The sequence below is a fragment of the Catharus ustulatus genome, chromosome 13 (genome assembly GCF_009819885.2).
Source record: "Catharus ustulatus isolate bCatUst1 chromosome 13, bCatUst1.pri.v2, whole genome shotgun sequence".
In the NCBI taxonomy this organism is placed as follows: Eukaryota; Metazoa; Chordata; class Aves; order Passeriformes; family Turdidae; genus Catharus; species Catharus ustulatus.
In genome coordinates this window covers 8,648,999-8,676,110 of record NC_046233.1, presented here as the reverse complement: position 1 = coordinate 8,676,110, position 27,112 = coordinate 8,648,999, and the positions used below count along the sequence as shown (strand labels likewise).

Genomic DNA, 27,112 nt, shown 5'->3' with positions numbered 1-27,112 from the left:
GATTTAAGAATCCACCCAAACTCAAACTGCTTTCATATGGATCTATGCCTCAGGGAGTCAGTTTAGTGTAATTTCTCTACTGTCTAATAAAAGGCAAAACCCTGTAAAATCCTCATTTTGGGTCACCATTAGTATCTCTCCTCCAGTCTGCTGCCTACTTACTTTCAACATACAATCTGCCCCTCTGCCAAATATGGCAGGGGATTAACTTTTCCAGTCTAAAGATAAAGTATAAAATGCAAATGTTATCATGCTACACACATGATAAATGGTCATATCCGAAATCCTTTATACTTCTTTCCTTGCAAATTCATCTCAAACTGGCAAGCTCAGTTAGGAAATACAGTTGAATCAATGAAAAAACTATGTATTGACCAGACATATACATAATTCCTTTTATTTAGAATAAATTATAAATGTGTAACCAATGACAGTAATATGTAATAATTTTTAAATTATTTCATAAATCTTTAAAATTATGTTTTTGCTATATGAATACAGCATCTGCTCCTACAAATTTCTACTCAAAGCTAGTTTTATAAAGTGGTCTCATTTTTATAAGTAGAAAGACCTTAAATTAATAAGGACTATACACACAAGTACACAGAGGTCAAAGCAACACTTTGACTGATCTTCTGTTTGTTTTATTCTGTTCTGTAAGCTAAGTGCAATAAAATAACAGAACATGAAGATGAAAATCACAAAGGAATTTGTTTATGTTGCACACATGACTCGGTCAGCACCCTTGGCTCTGGCCTGCAGCTTGCTAGCACAGGGATTTTTCTTCTGGAACTGCTTTCCAAGCCAGGCTCCTCTGTATTCAGAGGAGAAACACACTCTGTATACGCACAACGTTCAGCTTGGAAGCATCTGATAAACACTGTCCCCATTCTGCCACCAAGCCATAGCACTGCTGCAGCTGCAGCCCCCTGGCACTGCCCTCCCAGCTGCTGGGGAGATGAACAGCTGGCAAACCCCAACGAAGTTTTGTAATTGCATTGCAGTGCTTTAAAAAGAAAAAAAAAATGACAACAATAACTTCTCTCTCATTGCCAGACTTTCCTAATCAGTACAGGGTTTTATCTCACCATCTTTTGCATATCCAAGGATAGGTTACTTTTCAGCTCCCTGGTGATAACACACACCTCAAATCATACACATTGTGTTCAAGGTTCCCATTTCCTGCTTGAGCAGTCGTTTGACAACTTGTGAAGTGGGAGTTCTGGTGAGATTGAAAACCTGTTGACTGAGGTAGAAGCCCAGAGCATCAAGGAGCAAAAGAATGTTCAGAAGATTTTAACGCCCTGAAAATAGGTACTGGAAATCACCTGGCCTTCTGTCAGCCCATTCAAGCACATTTAGATTGTACAGGCACTTAAGAGAAAATATCCTTCCACATGAATTCCCAAGCTACCAACTTCAGTCGGGTTGCACATCATGAGCAACAAGTAAATTAGAGCATTAGAATCGCAATTTAGGTTTAATATACAAATCAAGAAGCACTCCAAATTACTGTCAGTGCATCTACAGGGGGGGAAAAAGAGGGTAAAAAAAAAGAAATGCTTCCTCTGAGGCTCTACAGAGTTTAAGAGAAATTCAACAGGGAAGTAAAACAAAAACCAAGTGTACTAAATCTCATGCTAAATTCTATTGTTTGTGGTTAATCTGTAGGAGTCCCTAACAAAGGCAGTAGTTTTAATATCTTTGGACAGTGTGTGTTTACCTAGACAGTTACAGAAATTAGGAGGGAGGTTTAGTCTTTAGACTTAGCCATCTACAATGGTCAATCATATTTTTAAAGCTTCAAACACAGAAGTGCTTGTGCTAGGAGGTGAGTGGGGACACCTATCCCTAACTAAACTACCAACACCTAACATGTAACGCCAAGGCAAGGCTCAATCCTGCCTCAACTAAAATGACATTAATGTGTGTGTTTCTATGGTACATCATGCAACCACCAGCACACAGCTTCCCTGATCATTCAGTGTTTGCTCCACCCTTGCCCATACCATGCTGCAGCCACTGACCTGTCCCCAGTCCATGTCTTGGCAATAAAATTCATGTTGTACAAAATACTCATTATAGGCACCACCACCATCACCACCCAAACTCTACAGAAATTTAAGGAGTCCTGAGCAAATTGCCTGTTCTGTGCAGTCAGTTAAATAATTTGCAACTTCATCCTGTTTTCACTGCAAACAGCAGCTGCTCCTTCAGCTCCTTCTTAGGCACTGCCACTTCCCACTGGAGGGAACAGCGTGGTTGGTATCTGCAGGTCAGGGCCAAAACCCAACCTTTGGCATGAGTCACATTCAGCAGAGAGCACATCATTAAACACTGTTACAGTTTTTGTCCCAACAGGCAAAATGCACTTTCACAGCTCATTCATGTCTCAGGCATAAGATCTTAATTATCCAAAATCAAAAGAGGTTACTCAGCATTTATTTCTATAGGTCATAATTCAACAAACTGCAGAAGTGTGTGCTCAGCTTTAGGCACCTGAGTGGCCTGTTCCAAGTATGTGGTAATTCCTGACCCAGGCATCAACTGTTTGAGTGTTTAAGTGATGAAAAAGCACCTTGTGATTTCAGTTTAAATTCTCTCAGAACAAAGGTCTGGGCTCCAAATGTAGGCGTCTGAGAACAGAGTGTGAAAATATTGTAAAGACTCTGTATGGCATTTTTCCTTTCTGCTGATCAAAAATGTCAGCCAGAAAATAGTGGTTATTGATATATTTTTATGCTGTAAACCCCTGTAATGTAAAGATGGCTTTAATTTTTAGTAGAAGTAAAAGCAGAAGTTAAAACATTAGCTCTAGTAGTTACTCTTAGGCACTTAATACATGACATGACCTACTGAAAGCACTTTTCTGATATTACTGACATTTGTTTAACCTATAACATTAATTCTTTGTAGCTCAATAAATCTGAGTATCTTCCCCCTGTATCATCAAAAGACTGATACTGACAAAGAAAGTCAATCTGCGGCCCCCACAAAAATAATAGCTTTCTATTACATTTGCCATTTCACCTGAATAATTCCTGATAATCATGAATAATGATGTTATTTGACATTCTAATGATATCATGCTGTGCAACTTCAATCCATCAGTCACTGTCAGGAAGGTCAAATATTTGTATTCCATTACATTATGCAGAGTTCATTAAACAGTTAAATGACATTATACACCTTAATTATACTTCCAAATGAAACTAGCACATATCATTTAGATTTTAGAGTCTGTGTGATGCATCTCCATTTTAAAAAAGGATCATGATTTAGAATATTTGCTACTGACAAAGAAATATATTGAACTTCCAACAGTAGCTTGTCAGATCTAGCAAATCCTGATGTGAAGATGAGTTCACTTGATACCTAAAAACACCACGTTCTTCACACACCAAGCAAGTTTATCATATTACCTGCTGTTACTGTGGGTTACTTAGTGATCCTAACAAGGGCTCAAACACTCAGACATAACTGCTCCAGGAAACTGATTGCTGACTAAAGCTGTCTGGATCCAGAATGAGAATGTAGCACTTATGCAAGGAAAGACAGGTATAAAGAAGAAATTTGTTGTCAGTAATATTTTTCCTCTCCTTGAAAGCAATAATTTAAAGTTTATCTCAACTCAAAATCTGCTGCTGTAGATCCAAACCAACATTAAAAAAATGAAAGAAGCATATTCAGCTGTGGAGCTAAAAGAGTTCTATTTTATTGATACCTAATATTCCAAGACACTACACTCAGCCCAGGTTATCAGTGTAAATACTTACTACATAACTACTACAGGAAATAATCTAAAAGATCTGCTTTGCATGAATACAACATTTTTTTTCTCTCATCGAAACAATTGTCAAGAAAAACAGTAAGAGGTTCTTAGGCATCAAGCAGCTATGAGTAGTTATGCATGGATTTAAGTGGACTCTTTAAGAAATCATAGTCCTTGTGACTTTACTAAGAATTCTCTTTCCACCACAATCTTCTAAATGAGACACATACACAAGAGGCAAAGAAAGATTAATACAAGGAAAAATACATTTTAAATCTACAAAAAGTACAAGTAGGGACAAGATATTTCCTTAATTATTGTAGTTTACCATTATAAAAGGATTATTAAAATCCAACTTTCCTCTTAGCTACAAATTGGCTACTTCTGAAATGAGTCTCTGAGTCTAATATTAAAAGACCAAACTAGCCTTTTTATCAAATTGTCTTTAATTTATTACAGTATTTTATGTATGGGAAAAGAAGAAAATTCATTAGATTACAGCAGTTATGTTCTTCAGTTCTTCATCTAGCTTGAACCACAGATGGGCAATGTGCTTTTAAGTAATCAAAATCAACTCAGTCATGCATGAAACTGGAGAAGTTCAGCAAAATTTTCAGAATCCTGTTGAACAGTACCTGAGTAAATTATAGGGTTTTCTTCTCCATATTAGTTCCAGCCTCATTCACAGAACTGAGACATTTTAATTGAGTAAATAACTGCCATCATATACAATTAGATGATCTGAAGAGTTTATTTAGGTTTAATTATCTTTCTTTGCTTTCTGAAGAACTTGGGGGGGAAAATCCTTCACATTACCTATTCTTCACTGTTCTAAATCTCTGATAGCTGCCAGAAGGTATTGGAGGGAACTAGGGAGGGAATAAGGAGTCTAAGTTTCTGAGTTATTCCTTACTGTTTCTCCACCTTCAGTAAAATAATTTTCCAGTAAAAAGACATTTTTCCACTTACTGGAAACTACTTCCAAATGTCTTTCATTTTTGGTATTTTTATATTCCAAAGAGACCTGAGCTACACTGTCATCTGCAGAGTCAAACCTAATTAATTACTTCTCTACTTCCTTTTGTCAGTGCCAAATGCATCATCACATCCTTATTACCAAACACTGCACAGTGGTGAAGGCCAGGCCCTGGGATGCAGGGTCTAACAGAGCAGATTTAAAGCCCTGAAGAAAACAGCAACCTGTGTCACATCCTTGACATTCACTGTGCCCAGCACTCCAAGGAGGAGGACACAGAGAAGATGACTGCCTTTATTTCTTTCATATGGAATGGATATTTTAAACATAATTTTCAACTGAATCAGCATAGAAACTTTTAGAATTAAATTAAGCCTCAACAATATAAAATAAGAAACATTTTAGAGCTAATATTTTTACATCAAAAGGCATAGAACAACTAATATAGGATGAATCATGCAAGTGAAATCCACCTTAAACCTTGCTGCTAATTGTGCAAATTCAATTGCTTTCAGTATATGCAGCACACTTATGCTTTCCTTTCCTTAACAAATGACAGACAATCCAGCAGTCACTACAGGTAATGATATTTAATTACTCAATGGGAATGGCACTTTCACGAGGTTTTCCACTGTGTTGCATGAAATATGTGTTTATATTAAAACTAATTTTGGAAGTTTTCAGTTTCATTATTATACTGAACAAAGCAAGGCTGTCATGGAATATAATTAGGATGTCACAAAGGACCTTCTTAAACAGATATTCAGAATTCTGTGGCTCTGACAGCAGAGGCTTTGCAGAGTGCAGCAGCTCAACTGACAACCAACAAAAATTAGATTTAAGATTTGGAATAACATTAGTTCAGAGGAGTCTGCTGCCTTTCACTGCACTCCAATACAAGGAACAAGGACAATGGGACAAGGACCTAACAGGGAACCTCCTCAGCCCTGCAACAGTGGGACAATCAAAGGTGCACTATCCCTCATGAGAAACACTGAATATTTTTTATACCTTCACACTATTTCTCCTATTTTTCTGTTCACTTTTTATAGTGGCATTTTTTGTTTTTAAATAAAGTACTTGTAAAGACGTATTTTTAATGGTCACATGTTCCCAAATATGTGAATTCCAACTGGAAAATATTCTCAAATTCCTTATGCTTCACAGTATCTTACTGTTAGAGCTATCTTCTACCCCTTGTAGGTAAAAATGAATAATTTAGTCAATCTGAGACTACTGACCAACTGGTACAGTGTTAAAATAACAAGTATGCACATCTTGCTAAGAAAGACAAATATTGATCTTTTTAGAATTAATGAAATTGCCCCTGCCTATGAGTGGAAACAAGAGATCCACAACAGGATCTCAGTAATTTCTTTGAAAAATCTAAGCCACCAAATACAAATGGCAGAAAAAGCCTTAAATAACATTTTGAATCGAAATATGAGTTAAAAAACAGAATCAGATTAGATAAATATTTTTCTCTCTTCAAATCTGCAGGGATAAAGAGCATGGATTTGTTAAATTACTGTTCTTTCTCTTCAAACCTGAAGGGACCAGGAACACAGGAGGTGTCTGACAGGTGAGAACACTGCCATCTCCTCACAAAATCACCAACTCGGGAAATAGGCTTTAGAAGTAAGAATGTATCCTTATGTCATGCACTAAATGGGCACAACAAACACTGGAGATCCACAACAGTTGACGATTTTTCTTGCAAAGATCAAAAAGTTTAAAAAGGGAAGGAGAAGTAATGAGATGGAAGATACTTATTGCTGCTGAATCCTCTGACAGATCAGATGACAATCTTGATTCAACTTTCATTATTTAAAAAGACAAATAGAGCATCTCTCTGTGCCTTTTCAATCATGACAAAACACAGGTATCAAATCACATTATTTCCTTTACTCTGATATCTTGTAGGCTATATAAAATGATCCCCTATGGACAACACTTTAGCTGAGGTACAAAGTTAAATTCATTCAGGTACCATCAATGTGATGGTTACAGATCAAGGGGGATCTGAGAAAAGACTCAAAGCTGGATTGCAAATCATTCTGCTCCCTCACCATGCCCCCATGTGGAATAAATAGAAGAATATCTCAAAAGCAGTAGATTTTTGGAATACATAGGTACAACAGCCATCCAATCATTGCACAGAAAAGGACCTTCCATTTCTACTCCTTGCTTAAAATAGCAAATTTTTTACCCTTTCCTTTACTAGTGCCAGATTCTTTGTATCTGTTTCTTATCAAAATGTTCATTATTATGTGTGCTGGTATTTAAATAAGGAAGATCAAACCCCACTGCATTTCCAAATAGATCCCACGTGTAATTCTCTCAATTCTTACCTATGGCAGGTACATAAAATCATCTGTTTGATTTGCACACAAAAATACCCCTGATTTTAGCAGTCAGTTTTGCTGACTCTGCTACACGGCAAGCACTGGAACAGGTACAAATGAGAAAATAAATCCATGGGCTTCTAAAACAGCAAGGAATGTTAAAAACCAGTCCTCAACAAGAATAAAGAATCCACACCACACATCAGGGTTCCAGTAAAAAAAGTAATGCACTGTCAATGCTAGATAAATGGACCAGATTTTTCTTGTTTAAGGATGAATAAATCCTGACCTGGACTCTTGCTGGAGGTTTGGATTAAGATTATCATTCACATACACAGGAAAAAAAAACCTCATCTTGACATTTTGTGTGTCTACAGTTAAAAATGCGTCAAACAAGCTTAAGATTTGTAAAGATGTAAAAAAATGTTATAAAAATCGTTGTGTCCTTTCTTTTAACATCAAGCTTTCATGTAAGAAGGATGTTTCTCCACATTAAAAAAATATATTCAATACCACAGGTACTTATAAATAAGTCATAATTGATACTAGATTAATTTAATTTTATTTTGTTAAGGAGCATGAGAGAAAAAGAAAGAACTTGCATTGTTTTTGAAGTTAAGATAGCCTCAGCAAAATATTATGTTAAGTCAGCAGTGCTTCATTAACATAGCTAATAAAAATAGAATTGTACAACTCTGCAATATTTTTGTGATGAACTTTGTCCAGGTCAAATTCAGATGTTTTTTTTTTGAAAGACAAGCAAGTATAACTTATTTTATTAATATTGATAGGGTCATAGCAAGGAAATATTAATTGAGCAGAAATGTCATTAGTATCCTTCCACATGACTGGATACTAATTAAGTGGTTTTCTTTTCTTTATCCTGAAAGTCTTCTCACTACCTAAGAAAGGTGGCAATTCCATGTTTTGCAGTCATTCAAATTGACTGCAGGAAAACAAAAAACACAGGCAAAAAAAAGTTTCTTGTAATACTCTTCTTCTCAATGTAAGCAGCCATGTCTCAAGTCTCTCACTAATTTTTTTTAAGGAGAGTCATTTGAAACACACGTTTATCTTATTTCAAAGTATTTACAAAGTTTTCACTCCCAACATAATTTCTCTCCACCACAACAGAGCTATGCAAATTGAATTTAAAAGTTTGCCTTCATTTTGTCTTTAATTTGCACTACCTGGAGCTAAAGTAATTGGCAGGGGGAAGAACATGCAATTTCATTTTGCAAATGTGCCAAAGGTTTCTACAAAACACCGAGACAGGAGGCAATTGGCTGTAACTAGAAAGCATTAGATTGTTTACAGCATTGCTGCTGGTCCTTGCACCAAACACTCAACAGGTAAAGCTTGGCACAGGTGCCCTGCTATGTCCTCATGAGCAGGCAGTTAAAAACCAAAACATCAGACTGTTCTTCAGATGCAGTTCAAATGAATTGAATTTTGCCCTGCGATGAATGAAATTCATGGAAGTTAAGTGTTAAAATGTATAGAAATGCAATCAGTAATATATGAGTTCAGCAGAATTTTAACAAATTCAAAATTAACTAGTACCAGAAATTTAGAAATAGAGTAATTTTATCTTCTCTTTCAAGCTCCTGTCAGGAATATGAGGTTAAGAGGTCAATAAATCTGCTTTATTTGTAATTCTCCATTCCTATTTCCAAAGTTAAATTATACCCCTTCAAAAATAAGACACAGCTCTTCTCTGAAAGCTTATCCAATTATCTTGACTTCACTTTCTAACACACCTTTTCCCCTTTCTTTTTATATCAATCTTTCTTTTAAAGAAGATGAAATTCCATTTGGACGGCTTGAGAATGGCAAAAAATGTCACAGCTCATTGTTGTCCCACTAACAGTCCACATCAGTCAGTGAGTGAGAGAAAAAGAGAAACTATTCTGAATTCCTCCAACCCAGATTCCATCATTATCATTCCTCCATACAGATAACAGCTTCTTATTAACCTTAAAGAGAAGTTCAATCATGATTTCAAAGTACCAGATTATGGCAAATGCTCCTCATCTCCAGCAATTTGTTTCAGTCACAAAGTTTACTCTAAACATCTTTAAAAAAACCCCCTGTTCATAGTTCAGGAATCCCCAAATTCATATTTACAGCTATAGCTCTTATTAATGCCATTGTTAATCCAAGACATTTGTTCCTAGAAATTTTGTTCCCATATATGCAAATCTTTTCCCCCTTCCCCTTTCTCTATTTCTCCCTTCTTCCCTTTGCTCCCCAAACCACAAAGGATTCTGAACTCAGTAGTGTCACCATGAAACATGTAATGTTTTCACAATTGGGCTCTAGGATTCTTCTCAGCCAGGAACGCAGTTTATTTACTGAGTCATGTTCTCACTATATTTTTTTCTCACCTTTATCTTTGGTGTATGAAGGTAAGTGAATTAAATCCCAAATTACTTAGGCTTTAGTATAGGCTAAAACATCATTAACAAAACTGAGCCTAAGTGTTCCTGCAGGGTGTGCTCACAGTGCCTCAATTTCAACGTGTGAATTCTGGCAATGTTCATTTCTATGGCATCACTTAAATATATAATCTGTATCATTGATTCTTTCTCTACAACCAGGGAGAGACAGAAAAAGACACACTGAATGAAACAATGACACATTTCTAAAATATGTTCATAAACAGTTACATTTTTACATACACATTGGAGCAAAATCTTGTATTCTGATACACAAAGTTCACAATACCAGGCTGCACAAGAAGCAGAATTTCCAAATTTACCTACTTAAACTCATACTCATTGCACACAATTTCTAATTTTATGAAGCAAGCAGCAACAAGCCATCTCAATACACTCCCAATTACTAACAGAAAAAGATCATTGAATCCTGAACCAAAAGTAACTGCTCTTAGGCAGCCTCTGTAGAGAGAACACTCATCTGAATGCAGTACAATGTTACACTGGAGCATCAGAAGGAGAATATTCAACTTTTATTGTACAATATGAACATTTGCTCAAGAGAGATCACTGAGATGCTGAGGTTTTCATGTTTTGATTAGAAGCAGTATAAGTCAGCAGGTTACAAGGAACAGCAACAAGTAAAATACATTAGCAAATGAATAGCAGACTATGCACACTTGTGCAGCCTTAGAAACCCAGATATGGTATGAGTGATAAAGTGAAATACATCTGTATCCATGAATTATGCACTCTGCTTCCTACTGTAGCCTCATTTTACAACAAAGCCTCCATTGTCTGCTATATTGGTATCTAACTTTACTCAAGACAACTCAGTAAAACATAATTTACCCAATTACCTGCTCAGAGAAGGTGCTTGACCCTCTGCTGAAGCTCTGCAAAGCAATTATGGGACCTTTTGGAATCACTGTACTTGATAGTCTCACTTATCATTTCAAAGCACCAAGGAAAACATTCTCTGAACAAAAGAAGGAGCACAGGTGAGCACCTTTGGACACACAGAAGGTGGGAGTCCCTGTACGTGCTCCCCTCTGGAGCAGCCGCGGGGGAGAGAACAGCACTGGGTATGAGTTACCTGTGCTGTGTGGTGGAGGAGGAAAACAGGGAGGGAGGGACTTCATCCTACCTAAAAACAATAGAAGAGGTGAAGTTGAAGCCAAACAGACTTGCATCTCAAAACTCAAGCTATTTTACACAGGTATATGGAAGTCTAGTACTGCATCAGAGCAAAGCAATTGTGCTCAAGATTTTTTTTTTCCTTAAGTCACATCTGAAGAAATCCGTATTGGTGACTGGACTCTCTCCAGATGTCTGCACCTGCAGTCATTAAGGGACTACAATTAATTGGCTTTGCCCTCAAAGGACTGACCTCTACACCAAGCAGTCTGAAGAGATCAGGCTATGGCATCATAGATCACTCTTTATGTTCTGGAGAAGGCACAAGGATGGTACATCACAGTGTCCTGCTCCTTCATTCCTGTATGTTTAGGAAGCATTTCTGCTTATTTCTCATGTGCAAGGCATGCCCTTTGCTTCTCTCTTGGCTGCTGAAGGTTGTACTGGCTTGGGCTGGGCTGGAGTTAATCTCCACAGGAGCTGCTATAGGGCAGTTTGGGATTTGTGCTGGAAACAGCTGACAACTCAGGGATGTTTTCACTGTTACTTTGGTGCTTCTCACCCCATCCTGTAGAGGTGGCACAAGGAGCTGGGAGGGACACAGCTGGAACAGCTGATCCCAACTGACCCAAGGGATGGCCCAGGCCATGTGGTGTCACAATCAGCAAATGGTGCTAAGGGAAGGAGAAGGAAACTGGAGAAAGTATGGGAGGAAGAAGGAAGTGAAGAGGTGTGCAAACTGTTCCATGTGATGGGGCCCTGCTCTCCTGGGAATGGCTGAATATCTGCCTGCCCATGGGAAGCAGAGAATGAATTCCTTGGTTTGTTTTACTTATGTGAGCAGCTTGTGCTTTACCTGTTAAACTGCCTTTATAGCAAACATTGAGTTTGCTTATTTTTATCCTTCCAATTCTCTCTCTCTTGCTGCTGCAAGGGAACAAGAAAGTGGCTATGTGGTGATTAGTTTTGACCACAATACAGATCCTCTAAATATAAGGAGTATGAAATCATTGCTCGTGAAATTATAAAATATCTTCTTTAGATTATAATTATGGTACATAAAGGAATATCAATGAATGTTTCAACAGGAAAATACCCTATATTAGGCTCTTCACAAGGACAAGCAAGGACAAGAGATGACAGATTGATGTTGGATCACTAGATCTCCTCTTAGGAGTTGCAATAGAAAGTTCATGCCAGATGCCTCTCAAAAATATGTTCCTGAAGAAAACTCAGTTGTATTACACTGAATAGCACAAAATATCCCAATATGCTGGAAACAATAAGCAATAAATGAAATTTCCAATTGACTTTCCAGCAAATCTATTCTCATTACAAATGGAGATTTTGCATGTATTGCATTACTTATGGTAATTGTGTGACATCTATTATGAATAACCATGTATTCCAATCATCTCTTTTAATTATATTCTGCTGTAAGAGCAAGTCATGCAATAGCTTGCCCAGACTTGGTTAACTGTGTGTGTGCTGCATATCACTTTCTAATGGCAATATTGAGGACAAAAGGTGCACAAAGTGTAACAGGAATGGCTTGTAACTGTCATCTCCTTCATTAGCCGGAAACTACTTAAACAAGTTAAAAAACCTGAACTTAAATCCAGTCATATACTGAGGAAAAAAATTGGTTTTATTCCTTTCTTTTCTACTTTATTTCATGGTAATTGGTACCTGAATGCAAAGTTTGTGGTTATCTGCTACTGATGCAGGTAGATAATTTTTCTACAGGGTCAAAAGTGCAACAGCAGCAAACACCTCCTTCGTATTTGTTATCTACCATCCATTTGTTTGTTTGGGTTTTACTGATATGATAAAAAGGATAAAATTACAGGTTTGTTGAATAAGCACACCAATTACAAATTTGCTCTCTACTAGACTAGAAGGTAACTGCTGAACTAAAAATATTCATTATTTATAGAATCACAGAACTGTTTAGGTTGGGAAAGACCTTTAATCTCATTAAGTCCAACCTTTACTCAGCCACCACTAACCTGTGTACCCAAGTGCCAGATCTATATGTCATTTAAATCCCCCCAGGGATGGTGACTCCCCACTGCACTGGGCAGCTGTGCCAGGGCTGGACAACCCTTCTGACAAACACATTTTTCCTGATGTCCAATCTAACCCCTCCTCAGAACAACTTCAGGCACTCCTCTGTTCTTTGCTTGTTCCTTGGAAGAGGACACTGATGTCCACCTCTCTTAACCTCCTTTCAGGTAGTTGTAGAGAGTGATAAGATACACAGGACTTCAGAGTTTTTAAACAAGAATGCCTATTATTGTGTTAAACCTCAAAGGAAACACTCATTTAACATTTTTTGAGTCCTGCCTCAGTTTCCCTGCCACTTTTCATACAAAAGTTTGCTACCACCTAATTTCATATCCTTCCTCACTGCTTTACTCTTCTGCTTTTTAAGCTTCAGCTTCTTAGATGGAGCTTTTTCTCACTAAACATTTGGCCAGTTTTCTTGCTATGCTAAAATAAATTCTTTCACCAGGTAATTCTGTCCCACCAAGACAGAAACCTCAAAGTAGATTCATTTCAGTTGCTTTGAAAATACACTTGTAATATGCTTTGAAAACTGATAATGAGGGTAAACATTACAAAATGGGAGCTCTTCTGCGTGCCCCTGGAGCTCATAAGGACGAGTAGTTCCACTTTTAGAAGACACACATTACTGACACACCTTCAGAATTGGACAGTGAGTGCCCCCTCTCTACAAAGCAGTAGAGAGGTGCATACATAATGTGGTTTAAGCCATTTCTAAGTTCCAATCGATGGTGACAAACAGGTGAATAAAAGCCATTAGATAAACATGGAACTTGAATTTTTTAGCTGAATTTTAGTATCTGTTAGCAATATAGTTAAGAAATTTAGTTGCATAGATCCAACCTATTATGACACTGCTTACAAGCCCAGAGATCTCACTATTCTTCACACAGTCAGGGCTGAAGGTTGGTTCAGCACATGACTAATAAGAGACTGCTTGGCCCTCCACAGCCCTAAGATGCAACAGGCTCCAACCTAGGAGCTACTGCCTCTCACTTATGTGGCCTTACACAACCTCTTCTGGTGTAGGTTGTGCTACAGCCTGAGAAAGTCTTACCACCAATCTGCTGAATACATGTAAATAAGTAATTTAACTGGTAATCTACTCCATTTGAAAATAGGCAAGAGATACTTTGATTTCACTACTTTCCTTTTTTTTTTTTTCCCCTTTCTATTTACAGTACTGGCACAAAGGATTTAGAATGGGATTTTCATCAATACCAGTATATTAATGCAACTATAACAATGCAAACAGAATTGTATATCCTTATGGTGAAGGACATCCTCTTCCAACAGTCAGCACCTTCCAAACAAGACAAGATTTGAAAGGAGAGAAAGCATTTTTATCAGACCAAATGAGACAGCTGAACTCCATCTCCACAAATAAGTCATACAGACAAGCTTTTGTGCACAGAGCCCTGAATCTGTTATCTTCAGAGGCAGCATTTCTTAATGCGAGTCAAACACCATCCTTTTGTTTGTAGACTGCAAACAAAATGACTCCAGCCCTGAGATAATTAACTGGCCTCTCTATCACCAGCAACTTCGAGTGGTTTGCATACACAGAGTGGATCAGTCATTCTTTGGGCTGTTTGAGGAGAGCCCTTTTCCCAGAAGGGAGTTGGGGAATACAGCAAAGCTGCTCTGTTGGCTCGGTGCTGCCAAGGGCACAGTCCCACTCCTTGCACTCTGTACAACACAGCTTAGTTTTGCTAAAAGTTATTAAGTATAGGAACTGTTTTTCTTACACTCATTTGTGCAAGCAAACATTATAAGGCATTGATAAACCCTACTTGAGAGATCAGTAAGGAGGAGCCATGGAACAGTATTATTTGGGATCTCAGGTTAAAAAATTCAGTTTTCATTGATATTCAACAGCTTCAGATACTCAAAATACATAAAGTAACTGAATTTTCTCTGCATTCCTGATGAAGAGATATATTCTGTACTTGCCCCTTATTTTCAAATAAGATACATCATTTGTATGTGTTCTTCCCATTCAGGAGGTCTTTGCTGCACCAGCAAAGGAAGTGCATCCTCTTCCTAGCGCCCTACTCTCCTAGAGTTATTACGCGTTTTGAAAAACTCATGTAACTATTATTGTACCAAACAACATCTTGTGTCTCCATTGTGATTCCCTTGCAGCTCCAGACTCATATTTAAATTACAAAGTCTTTACCAAACCCCTTTTATTTTAGGTCTTTGCTAAAGAGCTAAAGGGAGCATGACTGCTCCTTAACAATATGCTAAACAAACTAATAATAATAGTAATGTATAGAAAGCTTCTGTAATGAGCACTAAAGAAAAGAGTACTTTCCCACAAGATTAGATATGTCTAACAAGTTGTTGAAAATATGCAGTGTACATTATTGCAATATGTAGATATGAACATATATTCTGCAATATAACTGAATTTTATTTTCTTAATCTTAGTTTTATGGTAAATATTAACACTTATTTTGGCTGAAACCCATAAAATTCATACTTATGGAGCATAAATATAGATATGATAAATGTGTAATATACAAATTACATCATAACAGCAGTTCTGTAAGTTTATGAAGAATTAAAATTTCATGTGCAAGATAAATACCATGGTTTTCAACCAAACTTGTGAGAGAATATCACTGCTCTTTCCAGTGTGCTATCTTCAGTGGAAACTCTGTCAGGTCTGTAACTAAATGAAAATTACTTTGAAAATATATTAAGTAACAAAACTAATTCTAAATGATAATTTCTTTTTAAGTGCGAAACTTCTAAGGAAAGCATTAGGAACATATTTGTGGCACTACAGAACACATCAGTCTCAAGCAATACAGCGGCTGTGACAGCAGATGACAAGGAGCGCCCAGCCAGACAAACTGTGCAGCACAGCAGATGCTCTTCTCACATTGCCTGACCCTGGATCCTGTCCCACCCCTGCAGCAGACCCAGAACAATTACACTGCAGCTCAGGGTGTTAGCAAGCCTTTGAAGGGAGCATCTGGTTCAACTAATGTTTTCTCTGCTCATTAATAACAGGAACAAGCGGCAGTAACGCACAGAACAGCACACGGCAACAAATAATGACCATTAACTCCATGTAGTGATCAAGGTGCCACAAAATACCATATACTTTGGGGTTTTATACATGGTCTATTCCCCCAGTCAGAATATTTTCTGGTGGGAAATCTTAGATATCTATGAAAAAGAGTAATACAAAATACTCCAGTGAAATTCAGTATATAACAGTTACACAATCTTCTTTTTCTGTTTCGTTTTGTTGGTTTTTTTAAACAGAAAAACCTTCTCCTAATCAATCCCATATGAAAAGCTGTTGTAAAGTGTTTATTCTAATTTATTACACACATATATGTGCCCTTAGTAAGGGAGCCAAAGTGTCCACCACAAATTTCTATAAAATTACTTGGTCCCAATAACCCTCATGTTGCTGTTCCCAGCTGGAAAGACTGTTCCTTTTAATAACCAATTCAATAAACTGCTGAAAAATGCTTTGTATAATATAATATTGCCATAGATCTGCTGTTTGTCTCTGTCATTGCATATTGCCTTCAATCAATTTACAAATGTTGCTGTGTTCCTTTTGTGCTAGTTCTTCTTATGGCATTCTGAACACAAATCTAAAGATCAATACCTTGTCTACTGAAAAAAAAATGGACATAACTAATGAATAATTTTATTTATAATAAAAAGTCCTAGTCCCCAAATGGATTCTGCTAATGTTGAAATTCATTTTTCATATTTAACACAAGATGAAAACAAGTACCCTGCACAACACCGTGAGAAAGGCAGTGATAAAAACCAATTCATATTTATTGAAGATGTGAGCAAAACCATGTAAAGCTCTGATGCAGGGCTAAGTAAACATCAATAAAATGGTAGGTCATTCACAAGGTACTTGTTACCATATTAAAGCACAAGAAGTCCATGTCAAAGAGCAGATGGAATTTGTTCAAACAGCACCACAGTTCTGCTCTGTGGAACTATGGAAGCAGCAAGGCTCTGAATGAAGGGATTTCAGAAATAAGCAAGGAGAAGCTGAGCTCATACTGTTTGCATGAGCTGATTCAGTTCTTCTTGTGCCTTTTGAGTGACAGAAGCAATGCATTTGCTGACTGTAGACATCCTTGCACTGCTCCAGCTACCACTGCCTCCTCCAAAACAACCACAGAGCTGCTCAAGGGAGCCGCAAGTGACTGCTTTTCACAATCACTCTGCAAAGCAGCAAGCTGACAGAACACAGAGGAAATAAGGACTCTTGCAAAAAAGGGAATGGGTATGTGTACAAAGGTATCCCAGCAAGCCTCCAGAATACCCAGCTACCTCCTCTCCACTGCCAAGCTTACAGCCCCGATGTGCACTGAATACAGCATTCATGTTCCCACCCAGACTCCTGGCTCTGCAACAACACCAGAAAGCCATCATAAAAGTACACCCCAAAACCCAGGATCTCATCAAAGTCTCCAGTGCCAAGTGCCTTATGCTCAGATATCAGACAAGGAGAAGGCAAGAGCAGAGCAGGTACAGAGCCCCTATTATTACAGGTGGTAAGTGACAATGAATTCAGACAACCTGTTGTCTGACACCTCTGTCTTTGCCTGCTGTGACAGCAAAGGGGCTGGATCTCCTGAGGGGAACAGGCACTAATCCTGCACCCTGAGCAGCTGCAGCTCTCCTCTGTCTCACTGTGCCAGAAGAGGTCAATGTTTCCTACTGTCACACACACTTGCACATTGCAGGTTCAACACTAGAGGTTCCAGTTTAATGTTGGATATCCCTTACTCGACAATAAGAACCCAGCACATTCCTATCCAAGAATCTGCAGTAATCACTTGAAGGGATCCCAATACAAACAGGTCCCTCAGTCTGTGAACTTGGTGCACCCATTGGACAGAAGTCTAATGCTGGGAAAAACTAGGTAGCTCTGTCCATAAATGATGTATTCTTACTCTACCTAATTTTGGACTGTCAGTACAATTTGCCTTTCAAATGTCATGCTAAACCCACAGGATTGGCAGCTCAAAATAAACAAAACACAACTTTGCAATGTGTTAACTGAACAAGCCTGTTTTGGCATTGCTCAAGTCACACTGAACTCCACTAGGCCATTGTGACAGACTTTTTCCCAGAGTATAGTTGTATTTTAAAACTATTACTGCAATTTCATAATTCCAACCCTACATTCTGTTCAAGATGGAATTTCAACCTTACTAGTTAATTAAAGCCACCACCTGGAGTGATCTGGCTTTCAAACTGATTTCCTTTGTCTCTCTAATTCACATACATTAATATTTTATTTTCTACTGAAAAAAAAATGTCACACATGTGCCAAAGACAAGGCAGATAAAATTATTGCAATAAAACAAAGAAAATACACTTCTTGCTGCCAGGTCTCAAGATGAATGCTGCATTATACAGACATTTTAAAAGGCTTACAACTGCAAATTGCTCTATTTTACATACTGTATTCTAGACTTTACATCAAAATCTCTCCTAATTTCTTCTCATTGTAACGAGAAAGGAAAAGGGTTGGGTTTTTATTACCTGAACATTTATTCAATAGAGAAACAAAGACTACATTATATATTACAACACAAGCTATTAAAACTATGTGACACTATAAAATACACTGCAATACTCATTATGGGATAACAAAGATAAACTCTGAGCAAATTAATGTATCTGCCAAAAGTCAGCAATAATTATACAACAAGAGTTTATAATCTTTAATTATTTAAGAAGGAAAGAAGCTTGTAATAATTAAGTTTTATAGGCTCCTTAACTTTTCATTACTAGGTGCTCACAAAACTTTAAAACAAGAATGCTTCATCTGAAATACTCTATTTTTAACAACAAATGCAATTGTTTACTTACTGATTAATTCAAAAAAATAGTCAAATATTGTTTTTAAAACCTGCACTCACAAAACAGATAACAGTTTATTTACTCTCAGATCCAACCAATGCATACAGCAACTGCTCAGGCACCTACAGACCCTGCATCACACAGTGAATGATGTGACACTGTCTTTACAGAGCTTTGAAAATGGTTTTTATGTTATGACAAATCTGTAAATCACCTTGGATTTACATCAGGACTTTCAGAAACTCAAAGATCTGGAAAACTGTTAATTTTACTCATTAAAATATATTGGTGAGACATCTCTAAAGTTTCTATGAAGTCTGTGCATCTGTGCCACGATCTCACATGTGTATCTCATTCTGATACACACAACCATTCAAAACAGGCAGAGAGAAAAGTTCAGTATTGAACAATTATAATCTACACAAGTGATGAGAGGAAAGGAATGTTCCATATTTCAGAAGAAATATATTTGTGGGTTTAAAAACTATATATTAAAATTTACTTGATTTTAAATTATGAAAGAAACAACATAAAACTATAAAACTAACAACAAAATTTTCAGTGAACTCCAGACAACTTCCTCTTTTTCCCAAACATGGTCATTCATTGAGCTCCTAGTAAAATTTTATCATTAATCTCTATGGAAAAAATGATCAGTCTTGATTATTTCTGAAAAATTGAACTTTCAGCCACTGAAATCACAAGTTATAGAACAGCAGAATTTTGATTGAAAAATGACACACTACACCACAAAATACATTAAATAGGTTCACTGAGCATCTTGTATAATCAAGTTACAACACAGTTTCTAACTCAAGAATTTTACTTACACTATGAGGCTTCATATTTTCATCATGAAATGTGTGCGCTATGCAGATGGTTTATTTAATCCATTCCCACCTAAATTAATCAAAGCAATCTGTCCCCCCCAAAAAAAAGTCTTCAAAGTCTTCATGCAGGATTCTACTGGCATTTGACAAATGGTGCACATTTAGCCAGGAAAAGTTTCAAATCCTCCATAAAGAAGTTACCACATCTAAAAATAAGTGACATTATTAAAAGGGAAGCAGGATGTGTTATTTAGCATAATATTGAATTTAAACACTACCACCTCAGATAGACTTTAAAATGCTTTTAGTAGCACCTGGTTGTTTATACATCTTCAGTGGTGAAAAGGTCAATAGAAATTCACCTCGAAGGTCACAGTTGCTAAGCAACTGTTTTCAGCAGTTCTGCAACACTGATCAAGCATCTTCTGATCAAGCACCAGTGCCTGGTTTTGGAATAAACCCGTGGCACATCCTACCTGGCCTTCCAGGCAGCAGAGGCAGTGCTGATGTCCCAGGAGCACAGGGAAGGAAAGGATACGGCCCGGCACCACCGGCCTGCGGTTCACCAGAGCAAAGCACAGCTCCGTCCTCAGGAACACCACCGAGGGCTTGATGAGGTGCTGCCCAAATCTCAGCATGGTCAGGGCTGATCTTCAGGGTCTGAAAGAGACAGTAGTTAAGATAATTAAGGGACTGGTTCTGCCTTTCCAAGCAGCAGGAATGAAACAGTCAAACTGCCTACACAGCTTCTAACAGAAAGTGCCTCCTGGGTCACCAAGGCATTGGTGTTACACCTTTCCTAAAATGATCATATCTTGGAAGGAGTGGTGGAAAAGGCTTCTTTCCAAAGCAAAAAAATTACACATAATTTCTTAAACCCTTCTCTTGTCATCTTGGCAGGGTTACAAAATTCTAGAGAATTCAATTTCTCCCTCCCATTTTCATTTGTCCTGCATTGTAAACATTTGGGTCATATGTTCTTTGAAAAGCACAAATAGGATTTCACATCCTTTCTGCCACAGTGCAAATCAGTGCACACAGGACTTATGAAATAAACCACATTTTCTTAATCTCTCCATTAAATACCTCAACTGAAGAAATACTAGCAAATTGAAGAAAGTTTATTTAGCCATTTTCCATCCACACTTTCTAGCTTGAGCAACTGGAATGTGAAGACGATCAATGCCATAATTTCTCTTATAGAAAGTCAAAGAATTCCACTTTCATTCACTAAAATTTTCTCTTCATGATGAGAATGAAAATCCCTCTTAAATAGCTATGGCACAGGCCCAACTGTGTCTATTTTAGGTCCTTAAGCCCTAGAGTATTTAAAGTATTTAATTCAATCAGAAATATCCAAGGTACTGCAGGGTAAAATATGAAGAAATGACAAATTTCATGTGACAATACTTCAGACACATCGGAAGCATTATACTCACATTACCCAGCTTGAACCAAGTGACTAATCAGAAAATTCAGTTTTATATGTTGCCTGAGATGGGGAAATCTACTACTACCCTCTAGTCATGGAGGGTCTTTTGTTGCAGTTCTTTTCTTGGAAGATTATTATGTTCAGTAAAACCTAAACTTGGTTCTTAATCTAAGAGCTTTATTATTATTTATCATCCCACTTGTACCTGCTCACATAAAAAAAAGTACACATAACAACTCCCTGTAAGTGCACACACTTTGAAAACATCTTTGAGAAAGACGACTTCTTCTAAAGGAACTTTTGTAGTCTGATTCCACAGAAGAACTTAAAATAAGGGCAGTAGATATATCTAGTCAGGGTTTACACCAGAAAAACACATATAAATCTTAGTATAAGATGCAGTAACAAAACAGATTACTACATTTCCATGTAATAAACATTTTCTAAGCAGGCACCATGTCTTGTTTTATTTTTGAAAATCACAGATGAAAGGAAATGCTTGAGCAGACCATGGAAGAGTAGAGATTTTAACTATGCTTGTTTCAAAGATTTGAAAAGGTTCTACATTCTTTTCCACATAAAGTCAACACAAGATTAAGTGTCTGAGATGTGTCCCTTAGCATATATTAAACTTGAAAGTTGACAACATACAAAAATCAAGTCTCTTTAGCTACTAGAAGAATTGCTTAGCAGAGAAAACACCTGCTATCTTGTGCTGATGCTTGAAAAAAATAACTATTAGGAACTTCAATCGATCTGCCTCATTTCTCTTAAGCAGTCCATCAGCAACCCCCCATGGGGGTTTTTCATTCTGATTAAAACATGCAAGAATGTTTTTATACAATTCAGTGAAGAGACATGGTTCTCTTTGCAAGGAAGGAAATGTTTCTGACAGAGAGAAACACATTTCATAGCCAGGACTACCCTCCAGTGATGAAATGGTAAGATGGTGTCTCCAGAAGCTGAAAAATCAAATGTACCACCTGCTCTTGCATCTGGCAATGCTATGGACAGAAATCAAAGTACTACTGATGATTTATTTTTCTGTCTTCCAGAACACTGATAAATAAAGGTACTGTCCAGAGGTATGGGACAGACTTAAGCAGAGAAACAAGGTTTCAAAATCACAAATGCTAAATGTAAAATATGATGATTTGAAATTTGACTTAAGGAGGGAAAGAACCTGAGATTTGGTAATCAGCTGGAGAAGTCCTCTGGCTGATTGCTGTCATGGGCAAAAACCAGCAGAGTAGCAAAATTAGATTGGTGAAATTAGATCGTCTGTACTGTGTTTTCATCATGCACCTACCACATTATATTTACTTACTTCACTACCTGTCTTGTTTTTAAACGGTCTAGAAAAAGCAGTAAAGAAAAAGCAGTAAAGTAAAAGCACTAATCTCGTACCTCTCCTTGCAATAGTTTGAAGAATCACATTACAGCCCAAGTGGGCTGCTCCAGAGTTATTAGAACATTAAAAAGTCTCATGCATAGAATTGAAGCATGTATTAAAACCCTTCCTATTTGTTTACTATGCAAAAATGTATCTGAATAATGTATTTCAATCTCTTGATTCAGATTAAATAAATGTGTTTCAAAAATAATGTATTTCTATCTCTTGATTCAGATAAAATAAATGTGTTTCAAACCAATGTGTCAGTTGTATAGTTGTGCTGTGTAATATTGAGGACTTTTCAGTGCTACTATCTCCAACTCTGCAAAGGGATTATGGGAGACTTTTCTTAAACAATTATTCATGATCTATTATATATTACTTCAGCTACCTTCTGCCCTAGTGATCCTCTGTGTTTTTCTGCACAGTGCAATCATCTGTGCTCAGAACCAACACAAATGCTAAAAAATGCATTAGGGAAATAAGTAATGGGTACAAGTGAAATATCCACAATTGTGCAGCAACACACCACTGAAAGGCTGGAATATTCCAGAGTGCTGCCAGGCAGGAAACTGCTATTGGCAGAGCAAGTTTTTAGTCATCTGAACTCTGCCACTTATTGCTTGCATGGTCTGTAAACCAGCAGGAATCACCAGAACACAGGTGTGTGCACACAGGTCATGAGATGCAAACTGTGTGTGCACAAGGATCCCCAATTCCCAGACTGGATTGACCACGCTAAGTCTGCCTCTCCAGGGATTTCCATTTTGCACATAAAGAGGAGGTCAGTGCCAGACAAACTAGAGACCATACATAATTGGCTAAAGATGTTTCCACTTTAATGATGGTAGCCTTTCTAATCCCCAGTAATAAGGAGGACAATTACACAGTAATGTTAGAAAATGAAAGAAATCCATTTCTGATTAAATTTCAGCCCAGTTTAACACAGTTTCTATTCTGACTATTCAGATGAAAAGTGTATTTACTCTTCTTCATATTGCAGATATACATTACATTGCCTATTTCATCTGCCTCATTTTCCTAATTAAATTTCCTTCAAGCTGTGTTACTGCAGTTGTAGGTGGGAATACACTATTAAAGGCTAACATAGCAAGCAGACTAATTTTACAGCCACAACAGACCTCAAATCTGTATAACCCATACTAGGAAATGAAAATAAAATGAAAAGAGACTGGAAAGCTACATTACACCCTGAAAAATATATATGTATTTTTGAGAGGAAATCTATACACATCTCAGTTTTCCAGAGGTATTCAGTTCTGGGGTTAGGGGCTTTGGTTTGTGCTTCAGTTTTTAAACAGCATAGGCTGTAGAATCATTTATGTAAAATATACAGCAAGAAATCTGAACAGAAAATAAGTTCTCTTCTGGATAGAAAATAAGTTCACCTAAAAACAGGTCCATAGGACATCAAGAAGGATTTCTGCTTGTTGCATGCTATCCCTAGAACCAGAGATCTGGAAAAGTGTTGGAAGTTTGCTGATTCCAAGGAGTGATGCCAGCAGTTCTTTAACATTCTCTTCTTGCTGCCACAGACCCCCCCATCGGATGCGTAATTGAGATGGTGTTGGTACTCCAAAATGCCTCTTTTTTTTTCATATACAATTACTCCTCCTTAGAACAAGGTGTTGAGATCAGCACCTGCTGGGAACCAAGCTCAAGGCTTTTGCTGAGAATCCTCTGAGCATTGTTTTAGGAAAGCTGCACATCTGGTTGTAATGGGAGAAGACGAGATAATGCAAAAATGGGTTGCTAACTTCAAATGTGTGTATTAAAGGAAACCAATTACAATACCATTATCTCTCTGTGCTAATAGGAAGGACTGTTTTAGAAACAATCCCAGAAGTATTCTTAAATTTTAAAGTTTATTTTACCATATTAACATCACCTGTTCATGAATGTTGACAGTCCTGATTCCAATACTCAATTTCACTGTAAAAACACTGCAGATTTATATAGCAAAGCAAAAACTTCTTCTTTTCTAATTTTTTAAGGTTTTAAAAAATACTATTTTTTTTTTTAATTCGTCAAGGTAAGAAAACTGTACACACTGTAGTTAAGGAAACAAAGTACCTGTATCCTTAAATTCATATTTGGCACTGTTCCCGCTCAAAGGTATGGTTAGGGGAAAGTGATAGTCTACTTAGACATCCAAATTCTGCACCATATTCAAGAAGTAATATACAATGAAGACCTGTCCTGCAGGCTACCTTCCCTCCTTTCAAGTTTTGGAATTTTTTTACTTATTCCCTCCTCTCGTTGCTACTGTGTAAGCATGAAATCCACACAAGTCAGAATATTACTCATTTAACTCAAGCATTTAGCAATAAATGTCCTTGTTGTTAGCAGCCAGGATTTGACATTTTCATCAAGGAATACCTGAAAACACCAACAAAAAGAAATTCTTTTATTCTGAAATCACTTAGTTTTCCTACTGGTTCTGTCCCTAGAACAGCTTTATCTCTCACACCCTTCACTCCCACACTTGCACGAGATTTAACTGCATATTTTGTGTTCTTCCAGTTCCAGAAAATGGCCTCTAATTAAAAACTCCTCTCTCTCTCAGTAAGCCAAAACATCACATGCTATGCTATTTCTGTTCTGAAAAAGCCAAGAAGAATTACAAAACTAGAAAAGGTGCTTCTGTATCTTTGACAGCCATAGCCTAGATTCTCTCCATGGGAATGGTATTTAATGCTCTACACGATGTGGAAGGGAAAAGCTTGTGTGGATTATTTCCCATTTTCACCACCCACAGAAGCTACTGAAGAGCAAGCCCATTAAATGTGATGCATGTAACCAATCCTGTGGCGTTGACAAGGACCAATTCCTCCCATCACAGACAGATTATGATGGACTTGAATCCACTACACGTGGTTTCCCCTGCTTAATCTAGCAGGGAAGAAAACATCAAAATTATTACTGTTTAAATATATAGCCATTTTCTTAGCACGGTCAATCAAGCTAAATTATCTACACTTACAATGAAAATAGACTGTGGCCTGTTGCATAGCACCTAAGCACCTTCCCATGTGTGATGCCACAGACATCCATCTGCAATCCATCTGCAGCTCTGTTCCCTTTCCTCTGAGCTGCAGCAGCATTTCCCAGCCCCTCTGGGACTGGATTTTCCATTCTGCTCTCATAGTCTCACCCCTGGAAATCCTGGTGGTGTTGTTATAGTGGGTTTTCCTAGGCAATGACTGTGACCACCATGAGAACTGTCCCTTCCCCTGCCTGGCTGCACCTTTTGGGTTGCACCAGAGGGCCCAAAGCTCCCTGGGAGAGCAGCACATGGACAGCACGATGAGCAGTGACAGGAGGGAGCTCTGAGGTCCTGACAAAAACCAGATAGTTCCCAGTTGTACTGGGTCTGACTGGGATGGGCTTTTGTTCACAGGAGCCACTATGGTCCTGCAGTTTAGTTTTGTAACCAAACCAGCACTGACAAGACATCAATATTTTGGCTATTGCTGTCCAAAACTTTCTCTTTTTCTCCATTCTGCCCATTGCCAGTGAGCTGATTGCATCTTCATCTTTGGCTCCCGACAGAAAAGCTGCATTTCCCCCAAACCTATCTCAACATACTTTGTGAAACCAGTTCAGCTCTCCCATCAACGTATCTAAAGCAGAAAATGCATAAAATTCAAGCAAAGCACTGTAGCCTATTTAAAAGCTAGAGATAAATACAATACTAGCGTTCATTTTTTTGTGTACTAGCACACACATTTACTTTCCAAAATTATCCCTCTTCTGGCATTACACATCTTGTCTGCTGCACCTAGTCAGTGTATGGTTACCCATCAGCAACATGTACATAAGCCTGTCCTCAGTTTCCTCTTTCCCAATTTTCTGGTCCATGGTAAAAACAAATTTTTAAACAATTCTCCTCTGGTCCCAAAATCCTCACAACCACCCCAAAAAACAATTCAAACTTCAGACACCCAGAACTTTGTTGACCAAGAACAATGCAGACACCTAAAAGCGAGCAACCCTGTAGCAACACCATAAAGCAATTGCAACTTTGACAAGTTAATCAGCAAATGCAGAATCAAGCTAGACATCAAAGGCGATAGAACATCCATAATACATGGAGAGGGCACAAATATTTTAAAATGATGTAGATGTAGTTGTCAAATTCATTTCTATAGCAAGTGTTTTGGAATACAAATTAGGTCAACTTGGTTTTTTCTTATAATTCAGGTAAAGAGTGCAAAGTTATAAACAATAAATGAAAAGGTTTGTAGAGGCAAAAGAGTTGTATAATACATTAAACCTGTAGAAAAATGAGGGTTTAGAAGAGTCGTGAAAGCGCTAAACAGGCTCGACATTCTTCAAGTGTCGATGTGTACAGTGTGTGCCTCACAAGATGACTCATGCACCATTTAACCACGCTCAGAAAAATCAGTCTGGCAGTGGAAGCCCTTGCTTGCCTCTGTGCTGAGGTAACAGCCCAACTCCCAATATGAGGATTTGTTTCCTAACACCACTGTTCTGTTGCTGTTTTGACCTCCTGCAACTTTATTTTTTAAAAAAACCTTTTATGATTGTAAGCATGAAATAAAATTGCTGTCTTGCATTATCCTGCAGTAGGTTTATGTCCATTTTATGCCAGAATGCACAAACTCAATGTGCCACAATATTACAGAACTTATCCTTCAAACAGAACCCCAGTCCCAAGACTTGATCTAGAACCTCTCACAATCTTCTCTGCTCAAACACTGTGCCCATTTTTCCTCATTTTAACAGAGGTTATCTAAGATTATACCTCCTCCTATCATCATCCAACAAAAATTCAGCAGGAATTCAGACAAGTCTGATAATTATGAACAACTC

At 37.6% G+C, this 27,112-nt stretch overlaps 1 protein-coding gene across 1 annotated transcript in view; it reads right to left on the bottom strand.

The window, feature by feature from the left end:
* FHIT (fragile histidine triad diadenosine triphosphatase) overlaps positions 1-27,112 on the bottom strand; it is a 531,592-nt gene that overhangs the window by 372,638 nt on the left and 131,842 nt on the right. Inside the window, exon 3 of the mRNA XM_033071650.1 lies at positions 19,969-20,090. Within this exon, the coding sequence (XP_032927541.1) occupies positions 19,969-20,068 (100 nt within the window). The 5' untranslated portion in view covers positions 20,069-20,090. The remainder of the gene's footprint in view (positions 1-19,968; positions 20,091-27,112) is intronic.